Below are 16,211 nucleotides of genomic sequence, written 5' to 3'. Positions count from 1 at the left end.
TGGGTTATGAGAAGAGAGGAGAGAGTGGATATGAGTGTGAGGGGAGAGAAACAGATGATTAGAGATGGGGATGCAAATTGTCAATGTCAGTGTGCATACTCGACAGAGTGTAAGTACATTGAGAGAAAAATTAGACCTAAGAAGCATCAGATGTGGTGTGCAAGAGAGACGACTGCGCTGGTATGATCATGTGGTGAGAACGGATGAGGATAGCTGTGTGAAAAAGTGCCACACCCTAGCAGTTGAGGGAAGCTGTGGAAGAGGTAGACCCAGGAAGACCTGGGATGAGGTGGTGAAGCACGACCTTTGAACATTGGGCCTAACCAAGGCAATGGCTAGTGACCGAGACCTTTGGAGATATGCTGTGCTTGAGAAGACCCTGCAAGCCAAGTGAGACAATGGCCCATGGCCTATGCCAGTGGGTGTAACCAGCCCACTTATGAATACCCCTCATTCATTGGACAATAAACCTGGCTTGTGGAGACCTATTGAGGCAAGTGAAATCAAAATCGCTGACGTGACCAATGACAGTACCACCTGATTGGCACTCATGCCAGTGGAACATTAAAAGCACATCTGAACGTGGGGTGTTACCGGCCCACTTATGAATACCCCTCATTCATTGGACTATGAACTTTGCTTGCGAAGACCTATTGAGGCAAGTGTAAACAAATAAAAATCACTGACGACAGTACCGCCTGATTGGCACACGTGGCAGTGGATCATTAAAAGCACATCCAAGCATGATCGTTGCCAGGGACACAGATTGGCTCCTGTGCTAGTGACTCATGAAAAGCACCATTCGAGCGTGATCATTGCCAGTGTCGCCTTACCACCACATGTGCAGGTGGCACAGGAAAAACATTCGAACATGGTCATTGCCAGTGCCATTGGACTGGCCCCCATGCAAGTAGCATGTAAAAACACCCTTTGAGCATGGTCATTGCCAGAACCACCTGAATGGCCCTCGTGCCAGTGGCACGTAAAGCACCCACTACACTCTTGGAGTGGTTGGCGTTAGGAAGGGCATCCAGCTGTAGAAACTTGGCCAGATCAGATTGAGCCTGGTGCAGCCTCTGGCTCACCAGTCCACTGTCATACCATCCAACTCATGCCAGCATGGAAAGTGGATGTTAAATGATGATGATGATGATATATATATGTACATACATACATACATACAAATACATATACTCTTTTACTTGTTTCAGTCATTTGACTGCAGCCATGCTGGAGCACCACCTCCACTTGAACAAATTGACCCCAGAACTTATTCTTTGTAAACCTAGTACTTATTCTATTGGCCTCTTTTGTTGAAAAGCTTGGTTAGGAGGACATAAACACACCAACATCAGTTGTCAAGTAGTGGGGGGAAAACACACACATATATATATACAATGGGTTTCTTTCAGTTTCCATCTACCAAATCCACTAACGAGGCTTTGATCTGTTTGAGGCTATAATAGAAGACACTTGCCCAAGGTGTCACACTGTGAGACTGAACCTGGAACCATGTGGTTGGGAAGCAAGCTTCTTACCACACAACCACGCTTGCACATATGCACTTTGTATGTACATATATATATATATATATATATAATATATATATACATATATATTTATATACACACACACACACACATGTATAGAATAATGTGTGGAATGAAGCTGGCTTCCCAACTACATGGTTCTGGGTTCAGTCCCACTGCGTAACACATTGGGCAGGTATGTTCTACTATAGCCTCATGCTTTGGGTGCGTTTGGTAGACAGAAATTGAAAGAAGCCCATCACATATGTGTGTGTGTGTGTGGACAAAAACATACAAGAATACACCATATTTAAAAAATGTACATATATATATATATATATAGATAAGAAGCTTGCTTCCCTACCACATGGTCTGGGTTCAGTCCCACTGCGTACCAACCTCGCGTGTGTGTATGTATATATATATATATATATTGTTTTACTTTTTTCAGTCATTTGACTGCAGCTATGTTGGAGCACTGCCTTTAGTCAAAGAAATGGACCCCAGGACTTATTCTATCGTTTACTTTTGCCAAACCGTTAGTTTACAGGAACGTAAACACACCAACGTCGATTGTCAGGCGATGGTGAGGGACAAACAGACACAAATGCATATATACATATATATATATAGATATATATATATATATATATAGATATATATATATATATATATATATATATATACATACATACACACACGAGAGGATTCTTTCGGTTTCTGTCTACCAATTCCATTCACAAGGCTTTGGTCAGCCCAAGGCTATAGTAGAAGACACTCCCCAATGTGCCACGCAATGTGGTTGGTAAGCAAACCTACCACACAGCCACTCTTGCGCCCATATATATATATATATATGTATGTATGTATCTTTGAGTCTGTCTGCCCATCACCGCTTGATAACTAGTGGTGTGTTTACTACACCGTAAACTAGCAGCTCGTCAAATGGAAACTGACCGAATAAGTACAAGATCTTTAAAAATAAGTCCTGGAGTTCGATTATTTCGGCTAAAACCTCTCTAGGCGATGCTCCAACATGGCCGCAGTCAAATGACTAAAACAAAATACACACACACACATTAATTATATATATATATACATATATATATATATATATATATATATATATATATATATATAATGACCCGTCTGTTTTTTATGTTCGTCCCTTCGTGTATTTCACGTTATTTATATTTATATATGTAAAGTTTTATTATATATATATATATATATTGTATATTTTTATATTTTATCTAGTTTCAGCTCACGAGCTGTGGCCATGCTGGGGCACTGTCATCCCAAAATATATATATATGTGTGTGTGTGTGTGAACGAAGCATGATAAATATTTACGTAAGATAAATAGATGTATATAAATATGAAAAAAAATAACGTGTTTCTTAGTGTCTACCAAACACAGGGGGGGGGTAAATTGGGGGCAAAAAAGAAAGCAACAACGGTGAGCAACCTACTTCCTCCTCCTCCTCCTCCTCCCATCACTCTCGGGGGGGGGTCCCCTCCGCACCATCCCAATCCCTCGGTGTCGACGTTGAAATCGACCCCCGTCTAAAGGCATTCCCCTCGTATATATATATATATATATGCACAGACATTGGAAATACACAGACGTTATAAAAAAAAGTATTACAAACTCACAGGCGCACGCAACACAACACAACACAAACGATGTTTGTTTTCTCATCGAAAAAGTAATGGCGGACCAAAACAAGATCGCAGGAAGAACCTCGCTTATAAACACACGAAAATTATATAAACATTAAAACATAAACAAATATATATATACATATATATATATATACACACACATTGTATACCTCACAATGGTCCTCCTATAGCTAAATTTGTTTCCGCATAACTTCCAGAAAAATAGACATTTTTTTCAGTGAAATTTTTTTTTATAAATATGCCTCAAATTGTGCAGATTCTGATTATATCGGAATTTGTTGTGAATTTTTTTTTTTTTTCCGATGGTGGAGAGGGGAATTTCGGAAAATTCGCAAAGTCGTTTTTGTTTCTCATAACTCTGAGAAAAATGGGTACTTTTGGTTCGAAAGACTTTTTTTTTTTTTTTCAATGAAATTTTTTTAATAATATAAATACCTTTGAGATGGTGTATATTAGAATTATATCGAAATTTGTTTGATATGAAAAAAGAAAGAAAAATTGGTGGGATTGCACCCATACATACTGACACATATCACAATTTTTTATTATTTTTTTTCGAAAATTCAAGTATCATTTTATGATGTTTATGAGCACGAGCCCATCTAATATTTTTCTTTTTATATTAAGTTACAATATAATCCTAATATACACCATCTGAAAGGTATTTATAAGAAGAAAAAAATCATTAAAAAATATCAATTCTTTGAAAAGTTATGAGGAAAGAAAGCCCAACTCATGAATTTTCCGAAACTCCTCTAGTCACTTTCGGAAAAACTTTTTTCACAACAAATTCCGATAATATAATCTACACCATCTGAAGCATAGTTGTAGAAAATTTCATTAAAAAATAATCATTTTTCTGGAAGAAGTTATGAGGAAACAAAGTCGGGCAGCACACTTGTGTACGTATGATATATATATATATATATATATATACATATATGTATGGTCTAAAATGTTCAGATTTTTAAAAAATATAAATTACCTATAAAATATAATATTAGTATGACCAAAGATCAAACGATAACAGGATACTATCACGAGAATCGGACTAATAAAATTCCTTTATAATCGCATAAACAAACAGCAATTGTAAAACGTCGTTCGTATCACACACACACAAACAAATATACATATATGGTGGGGTGGAAGAAACGGGGAAGTAAGGAAGATATGCATCTTCATCGCTTTTAAATGATGGTTATTCCGTTTATTATTCGATCAGCTGAATTGCCCCTAATCGTTGAAGAGGCGTCTCGTTGATCAAGTATTCCAAAGACACTTGTTCATTTAACGTAAACCTCTGGCAGAAAATTAGCGCGACAGTATGAGCGAGTGAATCTTTTTTAAACTCCTGCAGCCTTATTCTAACGGGATGGGCTTCCCCCCCGAGTTCAACATGTCCCCAATTTTACTCATAACGTTCGAATTGAACCGATGCTTTTCTATGAGACACTTCACCAAGATGTCACGCAGTAGGATCGAACAAGGAAACACTACTGACGAACAAACTTTTTAAGCATTCGGCCATGCCTGCGTCTGTATACATATCTAAAAACCTGATATCTTAGCAAAGTCGCGGTCGCTTCTATCGGGGGGAAAAATAACCATAAAATTCCGAAAATATATATATATGTATATATAATTTCAGTTCAGTTAGAAGTTTACCGTGAAATAGGGGGAACGTTTCGGATATTAGCCCTTCTTCAGGGGGAAAGAATTCAGATGTCTTATCATAACGGTTGCAAAATTGAGGACGAGAGATTGAAAGCGAAAGAGTGCATGTTATTGTTGTTTAATACATAGGTCAGCACAGGTTGGACAAATCTAAGATTCGAAGACATTTTAACCATAAACAAACGGGTGGTTTGTTTTGGGGGTCTTTTCTTTACGACCGTTAATTAGAGGAAATTTGGCAGCTATTTCTAGTGAATTGTGCAATCACATAAATGCTTTCATGAGAAAGATTGATAATGTGGGGTAGATGTGGAGTTATATGTGTGTATGAGGGAGAGAGAGAGAGAAAGTGCATGTGTAAAGTGTGTGTATTATATTCTAAATATATATACATCTGGATATACACACAGCTGGCAATATATATACAGACGTATATACTTGGTTATATATACACGTATCTACATCTAGATATAAACACGTATTCTGTTCATAAAACCTAAAATAAAACAGCTACAGGTTTATATATTTACATATATATGTATATATATATAAGATATATATATATATATATATATATATATATATAGCTTATACACACATCTCTACCAGGCTACACACACATAGATATATATAAATATACACATATAAATATAAACTACAAAGAAGCAGCTAAGACAACTGAAGCTCACCTGGTGCCGTGGCCACAGGTCCAGTGGTCCCAGTAGGGGCTGAAGCAGGGGCCGAAGGTGAAGCAGTGTATGTAGAACGACCACAACAACAGCAACAACAATAATAATAACAGGGAAACCACAACCTGAGAATTTCGCGGAAAAAGCACATGTATCCCACTGCGCATGCGCCTCACTGACACATCTTAAGCTAGCACGAAAATTTTTTTTACGTATTCCCAACAAAATATATATATATATAATAGGAGGTATTTTATTAAAGCTGAATTTAGAATAATATGATTTACTTTCAATTGGGTAACTAGAATATGTATATTTTATTACAATAGGAAAAAAAATTAACTAAATTTTTTAAAGAAGCGATCAGTTTTGGGGTTATGTCCCTTTACGATCTGTATTCAAACCTTACCGAGGTCGACTTAGATTTTTCTTGTTTCTGTTAGTGGTGGTGTAGCGATAAAATAGAGTACATGATCGATTAATTAGACGGTTAAATCTTTCCATCCCGAAATCTGTAGCCTTATACATACATTAGAAAACGTAATATTTTAAAAGAGAGAGAGACAAAGCTTTTCTACGAAACTAAATCTGCTGATTAAACGACAAAGAGGGTAGATGCTAGTATGGAAGCATCATACTTGAAAACGAAAGAGAGATACCTATGGAAGGTCCACTTGAAATTTTAAAAAATACATTTTCCCAATTAGATGTTGATTTTCTGAAATAATTCATATATTTGAAATCTAGCAGGCGAATATAGCCTTGCCCTGGTTTACATAAATACATGACCTGAATTCATTATATTTTGGATAAATAAGAAAGTTGATTCATTCAGAATTCTTGCATCCAAGCAATTCAGAAGATACTTCGTCATACTTCGTAAAAATCAGTTTTAAAAAATGTAAATAAAATAACATTTTAGTTTTACAGTTATTATTGCTGGCAAAAGACATAATTTTTTTAAAACCATTATTCCCTTCCTCCATCAATTTTTTTTTTTTATATACTGTTGGCACAATGCCTGAAATTTTGATGATAAAGGCAGTTCAATTACATTGACTTCTGTGCTCCAGTGTTACATATTTTATCAACTCCAAAAGAATAAAAAGAAAAGTTGACCTTGGGAGAATTTTCAACTCAAACTGTAAAAAGCAAAAAGAAATACCACTATGCATTTTGCTCATCAAACTAACAATTCTTATTTCTTTATTGCCCACAAGGGGCTAAACATAGAAGGGACAAACAAGGACAGACAAAGGGGTTAAGTCGATTACATCTGAAAGGATGAAAGGCAAAATTGACCTCGGCAGAATTTGAGCTCAGAATGTAATAGCAAATGAAATCTCTATTTCCACAAGAGGCCAAACACAGGGGACAGACAAAGGGACTAAGACGATTACATCAACCCCAGTGCGTAACTGGAACTTAATTTATCAACCCCGAAAGGAAGAAAGGCATAGTCGACCTCGGCGGAATTTGAACTCAGACCGTAACAGCAGATGAAATACCGCTCAGCATTTCGCCCAGTGTGCTAACGATTCTGCCAGCTCTCCACCTTCAAACTAACAACTCTGCTAACTCATTGCCTTCCCTTCTTCCATTAGTCAATATACATAATTACTCTAAATTATTTTCTTAATCAATAACTTTTCCTAGTTTCTATTGCATTCCTTAAAGTTATACAATATCCTTTGTTTTCTTCTGCCACGAACTTAACCCTTTTTTTACCAACCCGGCTGAAACTGCCTCTGGCTCTGTAGTACAAAGGACTTGTTTTCATAAGTTTTGAATTAAAATCTCCCACCAAACCTTAATCACAATATGTTCCTAACACTAACTGAATGATAACTAAGTTATTTTACTAAACTCTTTCTTATATTTAAAATTAACTGAAAGAAATACAGAGCATCTCAAAATAAATACAGTAACGAAAGGCTTAAGAACAAACTTCAGAAATGTTATATAGCCAATGATTGTCTCTTTGGCGCAGGAGTGATTGTCTCTTAGGCGCAGGAGTGGCTGTGTGGTAAGTAGCTTGCTTACCAACCACATGGTTCCGGGTTCAGTCCCACTGCGTGGCACCTTGGGCAAGTGTCTTCTACTATAGCCTTGGGCCGACCAAAGTCTTGTGAGTGGATTTGGTAGACGGAAACTGAAAGTAGCCCGTCATATATATGTGTATATACATATATGTGCAAGTGTGTTTGTCCCCCTAGTATTGCTTGAGAACCGATGCTGGTGTGTTTATGTCCTCGTCACTTAGCAGTTCAGCAAAAAAGACCGATAGAATAAGTACTAGGTTAACAAAGAATAAGTCCCAGGGTCGAGTTACTCGATTAAAGGTGGTGCTCCAGCATGGCCAAAGTCAAATGACTGAAACAAGTAAAAGAGTAAAGAGTATGTCCCCATTGCAAAATTTCGGCAACCGAGACACAGATCTTCAGACTACACTTTTAAACATATATACAAAATGAAGGTACCATGTAAAAAGCATTGGTGTGGGTGCTGTTGTCACATAAAAAGCACTGGTGCTGGTACTACATAAAAATCACTGGTGATGATGCCATGTAAAAAAACACCCACTATACTCAATAAAGTGGTTGGCATTAGGAAAGACATCCAGCTGTAGAAATCAAACCAAAACAGACAATGAGACATGGTGTGACCCCCTGGCCTTGCCAGTTGCTGTCAAGTCATCCACCCTATTCCACCGTGGAAAACGAACTTTAAATGTTGTTGTTGATGATTATGATGATGATGAATGCACTAGATTATGTTACTGAATGTTGAGGTGACAATCTGGAAAAGCTAGGATTTTCAGGCAAAGAGACTTCCTTAGTGCATTGTTGCACCATTTCTTCCAACTCTTCACTTTTTGAGTTCTAAACCTGCCATGGTCAACTTTGCCTTTTATCGTTTCTGGGTTGATAAATTAAGTACCTGTTGACTCATCAGAATCATGTATAAAAACCATTTGCTATAGTTGCTCAGTGTAATCCACTATTGACCTCCCATAAAAGTTCAAGTCTTGTGCTTACAGAAGAAAGGAGAAACACATGTACTTTATAAATACAATTTAAGTGAAACAGTATAAATATGAATGACTTTTCTAATGTTCAACACTTGTTGTTATTCAGGTTCCGCAATGGTGCTTTGTTTTTGCTTTTTTCCTTTTTTTTCTTTGTTTCCATTCCATTTGTCTTCCTTTATATATATTTTTCTTCTTTCAGACATTGGACTGCAGCATTGTTTGGACAGTCTCGAAAGGTTTAGGCAAACAAATCCACCCCAATACATATATATTTTTTCAAGCCTTGTATCCATTCTATTAGTCTTTTTTACAGAACTGCTAGGTTACAGAGACGCAAACAAGTCCACTTCAGTTGTCAAGCAGTGGAGGCAGAGGGCTACATTAAAAGCACTGGTGCTGGTGCCAAATAAAAAGCACCTAGTATACTCTGTGGAGTGGTTGGCATTAGGAAGGGCATTCAGCTGTTGAAACCAGACCAGAACAGACAATGGATTCTGGTGCAGCCTCTGGCCTTACCAGCTCCGGTCAAATTATCCAACCCATGCCAGCATGGAAAGCATATGTTAAATGATGATGATGATGATAATACATACCAACACACACATGCATGCATATATGTCTACGGATATATGTATGCATATATATATCTTTCTATGTATCTATCAATATATCTATATCTACATATATATATGTATATATAAATATACACACACACACACATACATATATATAAAATGAAATCTTACATTATATCCATAGATCCTCTAACCATCCACTTTCAGTTAGGAAGAGCATTATCAAAAGCATATCTAATTGAGTTTCTAACCTTTCTGCTAACCAAACCATCTTCCAAAACCATGCTAAATATTACAACCAAGCCCTTAAAAGGAGTTGCTACAATCAAACAATATCAAACTATAATAGCACCAAACTTAAATAGGTCATGAGTACTAATAATCCGCATACTAGTGATAGCAATACATTGAATAGATCTACTAAATTCTACAATTCTAGAATTAATCATGCTAAATATACACATAACAACTACTATAATCTTTGATCAAATAATAGGAAAGATGGACAAGAAACTCATGAAGAACTCCAGAACCCTTAGCTTCCTACAAAGACACTAAACCCTGGGACCACCAGTACAGTTACAAACAACAACAAACACAAGAAACACCAAATATGTTGGTACAACCCACCCTATGCTAACAACATTGAAACTTTCATTCTGAAAGCCTTTCCACAACTCCCAGTTTAGAAGCAATAATAGCAGCATTTAATACATATGAATTAAGAAAGCTAAATTCTTTCCACCCTTCTGTTAGACATTGCAAAATAACTAAAACCCTAATTTACTAAACACAATACTTTGAGCTGTGTGGCTACCTGAAATTTGCATCACTGGTCTGGAACCCCTATCTTGCCCAGGATATTAATCATCTGGAAACCGTTCAGTGACGTCCAACCAAGAGAATACCCTCCATCAGGCATTTGCCATATTCTGAACGCCTTACTTCCCTGGGCATGGATACATTGAAACTCTGACGTCTGGCAGCTGACTTGGCAGACACCCATAAAATTATTAACCATCTTACTAACAATAACTCTGAGCACCTTTTCAAACTCTACCTGTCTAACACCCGTGGATATGTTTACAAAGTCAGAAAACAGCACAGCTCCCATGACTTTCGGAAACATTTTTTCACGCTAAGAGTTGCTGAAGCATGGAACAAACTGCCGGCATCAGTTGTTAGTTGTTGGAGCACTGCATCCTTCGAAACTTCCATGCTTCCTGAGATTCGCCAACACTACACCTGATTTTCTCCCCTCCATACACATGCAAGCATGTATCAACCAAGACAACCCTATAAACAGGCCTTCATCAATAATAAATATAGACTGTTCTACTTCTTAGAGTGTGGTTCTTCTCTGTTTTTATGTTTTTCTAAAAAAATTATATATAAATATACATATATATATATATATATATATATGTATGTATGGAGGCGCAATGGCCCAGTGGTTAGGGCAGCGGACTCGCGGTCATAGGATCGCGGTTTTGATTCCCAGACCGGGCGATGTGTGAGTTTATTGAGCGAAAACACCTAAAAGCTCCACGAGGCTCCGGCAGGGGGTAGTGATCCCTGCTGTACTCTTTCTCCTACTCTTTCTTCTGTTGGCCTGCTCGCTTAGCCAGCGGGGTGGCGTCATTCGAAGGCTAAAGCAATGCGAACGCATTGTGACCAGCGACGTGTAGCAACATCTGATGTAGCAACATCTGTGATATATGTATGTATATATATATAAACATACATACACATATAGATTACAGAAAGCTGGAAAATTTATTGGCGTTAGTTATTTACCGTTACATATGTTTCATTTGTTAATAGGAATTACAAAGTTTTACATGTTACATGAACATGTGAGAGATCTCCTATTGGAAATTCTTCAGACAGAGAATCAAATAATGCAAAATTTACTTTGGGATGAAGTGTTTAAGTACAGTAAGTTATCAAGAATAGTATAAGGGGTTTGAGGAAAGAAGAGAGAGCAAAAAAAAAAAAGAAAGTAAAGAAAAGGGAAGAGAGAGTTATACACACATACAAACATGCACACACACACATACACATACACACACGTGCACATACACACATGCACACACACACACACACACACACCAGTACATATACACACTCACTCACACACAGACACACACACACATGAGTAATTAAAGATATGAAGACAAGGAAAGACCCTGGTCCATCAGAAGTCATTGCTGAGATGCTCAAGATATTTGGTAGAGTTGGGTACAGTCTAGTCACCCATGAAGTTAATCAGGTTATTCAGGAAGGCAGATTCCCAAGTGACTGGTGTACCAGATCACATGATTTCAGCCTTCTGTGACCTTATCGGTGATGGACATCCAGCTGCTTGAGATAGCAGCAATTCATCTCCACCAGACATATATAAAATTATAGCAGTACCTATTTCTTTATTGCCCACAAGAGGCTAAACACAGAGGGGACAAACAAGGACAGACATAGGTATTAAATCGATTACATCGACTCCAGTGCGTAACTGGTACTTAATTTATCGACCCCGAAAGGATGAAAGGCAAAGTCGACCTTGGCAGAATTTGAACTCACAACGTAACGCAGACAAAATACCGCTAAGCATTTCGCCCGGTGTGCTAACGTTTCTGCCAGCTCACCGCCTAGCAGTACCATCACCAGTATTTTTTGTGTGGCACCAGCACCAGTGCATGTAGTAATTCCTGTGGGCTTCCAGTCTTAAATTTGCCTGTTATGGCATGAAGGACAATGATGAATAGGAGGGGGCTGAGGAATGAATCATGTCGACCACCTACTTGTACACTAAATTTGTCACTTGCATTGTTTTCATGAGCCATTTGTCTACCCCTAGCTTCCTCAGAGAGGAACAGAACAAGGTACTCTGTTGGAAGCCTTCTCCAAACCAACAGATGCCAAATACAACAGATTCTTCTAAGCTAAATATTTTTCTTACAATTGCCTGACTATGAAAATAGCATCCGTGATGCTTCTCCCCAGAACAAGGCCAAACTACATTTCATCAAGTCTAATTCTTTTCCGAATTAATTGGGCTACAACTCTCTTTGCAACTTTCATCACCTGGTCCAGGAATTTGATGCCTCTATAATTACTTCTAACTGAGGCATCTCTCTTGCCATTTTAGCAGCCAACTCTGATGCTGCTACATTAGTCACTGGGCATTATGCCTTCCTGAATAACCTGATTAACTATGCAGATGGCTAGACCATACCCAACTCTATGAGATATCTTAAGCATCTCAGTAGTGACTCCTGTTTAATCAAGGGCTTTCCATGTCTTCATATCTTTAATTGCTTTATCGGTGATGCTGCTGTCAACTACAATAGCTGGTCTCTCTGTTGGGTTCCATTGGGGAAAATTTCCTTTCTCCCAGTCATTCTCCATATTTAATACCCTTTCATAGTAGCTCTTCCATACCTCTTTCTTTTCAAGATCACTAGGAGCAAATGTATTATCCATTTGTACACTTTTCTCCCACAACATCTCGATTCTCTATAACACACTTTCTGACAATCCAGAACACCTCAAGTCTCTGATCTTCATGTTGTAAGACATTATTAAACCTCTTCCTTTCTATTTGTTCCCTACCTTGATAAACCTGATGCCTAGCTTCTCTCTTAGCTACCTGATATGGTTCTTTGCTACCCCCATGCTTCCACTCTTTCCAAGCCTGTCTCTTCTCTTTTATAGGTCTTTTAACCTCACTTTTCCACTACCATGTTACACTTGGTCTGTCAGAAGCTTGGCTCCAACCACAAATTTGGTCTGTCACTCTCAGTAGATTGCCTCTTAAGAACTTCCAGTTGTCCTCTATGTCGTGCCTCCATCTTTACCGCCTTCCTATCAAAGGTTTCATTAAAGATGTCTCTAAATTTCTGCCCATTTGAAGGACCCTTGAGCTTCCATAACCTTCTTTTCCATATAGGATTGTGTTTCAGTGTGTTTCAGTGTGTGTGTGAGGAAGATAGAGAGAGAGAGAGAGAGAGAGAGAGAGAGAGAGAAAAAAGAGAGAGAAAGAGAGAGAGCAGCAGTTACACTTACATGAAAGTCATCCCTTTCTTCACTGTTGACAATGCTGAAGGGATAGGCAAGGCCAAGACAGCTTGGAAACAGAGTCACCATTAGTATTGCTGTTAGAACAAGGGCACCTTGAACAAATACCACAAGGTATCCCACTCAATGTTTTAATAGTTTCACCGCCCCACTACCCCAAATTGATAGTTTCTTCCATAATAGTGAAAGACAAATTTGACCTCAGCAGACATTTTTCCCTCTCCCTCAATACTATTTTCCCATTCAGTTGAAGAGTCTTGTTTTGCAAGTTTCTTGGTCACCCCACTGGTGCTGGTGCCACATAAAAAGCACCCAGAATACTCTGTAAAACGGTTGACATTTGAAATGGTGCCTATCCATAGAAACTATGCCAAAAGCAGACAGCAGAGTTTGGTACAATCTTCTGCCTTGCCAGTTCCTCTGGAACCATCCTACCTGTACTAGAATGGAGAACAGATGTTAAATGATGATAATAACGAGGAGTGCAAAGATTCAGAATAAAAACCACAAGGCACTCTAACTAATCTGCTAGTTTGCCACTTGGTGTATTTAGGAATACATGTTTTATTCTTTTTACTTGTTTCAGTCATTTGACTGCGACCATGCTAGAGCACTGCCTTTAGTTGAGCAAGTCAACCCCAAGACTTATTCTTTGTAAGCCTAGTACTTATTCTATCAGTCCCTTTTGCTGAACCGCTAAGTTACGGGGACATAAACACACCAGCATTTGTCATCAAGCAATGTTGCAGGGGACAAACATACACACACACACACATATGTATATTTATATATATATATATATATATATATATATATATATATATATATATTATATATATATATATAACAGGCTTCTTTCAGTTTCCGAGTACCAAATCCACTCGCAAGATTTTGTTCGGCCCGAGGCTATATAGTTGAAACACTTGCCCAAGGTGCCACACAGTGGGACTGAACCCGGAACCATGTAGTTGGTAAGCAAGCTACTTACCACATTTAAAAAATTTTTACGACATACTTTTTCAAGATGGAAGGATATGATTTTGAGAGAAATTTGGCTGCTGTTTCTTGTAAGCTGCAAAACATCAGTGGCTTGACTTCTCAGTGGTTTGACCTCAATCTGGTCAAACCACTTAGAATTGTAAATTGGTCAATTGGTTGCAGTACAGCTCTTCTTGTAGAAGAATATGAGAAATGTGTCTGACACTGACCAGGTGCTGGCATGGCTGTGTGGTAAGGGGCTTGCTTCCCAACCACATGGTTCCAGGTTCAGTCCCACTGCATGGCACCTTGGGCAAGTGTCTTCTACTATAGCCTCAGGCCAACCAAAGCCTTGTGAGTGGATTTGATTGACAGAAACTGAAAGAAGCTGCCATCGTGTATATATATATATATATATATATACACACACGCATTTATGTGTGTTGCTTTGTGTCTGTGTTTGTCCTCCCACTAACCATCGCTTGACAACTGATGTTGGTGTGTTTATGTAACCGTAACTTAGTGGTTCAGCAAAAGAGACCAAAAGAATTAATCCTGAGGTCAATTTCTTTGACTAAAAGACAGAGCTCCAGCATGGCCACAGTCAAATGCCTAAAATAAACAAAAGAATAAAAGTAAAAAAAAAAAGGGAAAATTTGTCTTTAGTCCACTTTACAAAAATCACAGATGAGTACCAACATCATCATCATCACAGATTATGCAAATTCTGAAATGGTTAAGCTTAATCCTTTAGCATTTAAATCCGCCATATTTGTACATTATTTAGATTGTTTACATTGTTTACAATTGATGGATATTTGTCCTCGTCTTGTTTGTTGTTAACACAACGTTTCGGTTGATATACACTCCAGCCTTCATCAGGTGTCTTGGGGGAAATTTCGAACCTGGGTTCTCATTCCTAAGGTATTTGTCGATGTTATTATTATTATTATTCAGTAGTTTTATTTTTATAGCGTGCTTTCACTTCACTACCAAGCGCAGTTGTGTGCCTTGGGTATGTGCTGTGATTTGTTGTGAGTGGCTAACTGACTTCCGTGCCAGTGGCACTTAAAAGGCACCATTCAAGTGTGATCGATACCAGTGTCACCTTACTGGCACTTGAGCCCCATGTTAGTAGGGTGCTAAGAGCACCATCCGAGTGTGATCATTGCCAGAGTGGATAACTGGCCTCCATGCCGGTGACACGTAAGAGGCACCATTCAAGCATGATCGTTACCAGTATCACCTTACTGGCCCCTGTACTGGTTGCATGTGTAAAAAGATTCGAGCGAGGTCGTTGCCAGTACTGCCTGACTGGCCCCCATGCCAGTGGCACATAAAAGCACCCACTACACTCTCGGAGTGGTTAGCATTAAGAAGAACATCCAGCTGTAGAAACTATGCCAGATCAAGATTGAAGCCTGGTGCAACCATTTGGTTCACCAGTCCTCAGTCAAATCATCCAACCCATGCTAGCATGGAAAGCGGACGTTAAACGATGATGATGATGATGACGATGATGATGATGATGACAATGATGACGATGACAATGACAATAGTGGCAATGATGATGAAGATGACGACAACGATGATGACGAAAGTGGCAATGACAACTAATGATGATGATGATAATGATGAAAGTGGCAACGACGATTGATGATAATGGTGATGATGATGATGATGATTATGATGATAATGATGACAACGACGACGATGATGATGATGAGGATGATAATGATGATGAGGATGATGATGATGATGATGAAAGTAGCAAATGACGAAGATAATTTGTTCCTGCCAAGTAAAAGTTCACTTCACCTAGATAACACAACATTCAAGCTACAGGTACACACTTTTAAAAAATATTTTCTCTCCAAGTTACACACTTCCAGTCCCCACCTCCTTTCATGACTATTTTGTCTGAAGCCATCTTACTTCCTAGTTTTCCTTCCTTCTTTCTTTCTTTCAT

The 16,211-nt window shown here is 38.3% G+C and overlaps 1 protein-coding gene across 1 annotated transcript in view; it reads right to left on the bottom strand.

Annotated features, from left to right (window-relative positions):
• LOC115224318 (GMP synthase [glutamine-hydrolyzing]) overlaps positions 1–5,760 on the bottom strand; it is a 40,291-nt gene extending 34,531 nt beyond the window's left edge. The window contains exon 1 of the mRNA XM_029795170.2: positions 5,582–5,760. Coding sequence (XP_029651030.1) covers positions 5,582–5,732 — 151 coding nt within the window. The 5' untranslated portion in view covers positions 5,733–5,760. The remainder of the gene's footprint in view (positions 1–5,581) is intronic.
• Between the last annotated feature and the right edge of the window lie 10,451 nt (positions 5,761–16,211).

Source organism: Octopus sinensis, linkage group LG25 (genome assembly GCF_006345805.1).
Source record: "Octopus sinensis linkage group LG25, ASM634580v1, whole genome shotgun sequence".
NCBI classification, from domain to species: domain Eukaryota; kingdom Metazoa; phylum Mollusca; class Cephalopoda; order Octopoda; family Octopodidae; genus Octopus; species Octopus sinensis.
Note: the sequence above shows the minus strand (reverse complement) of the source record. Positions and strands in the feature narration are given on the sequence as shown.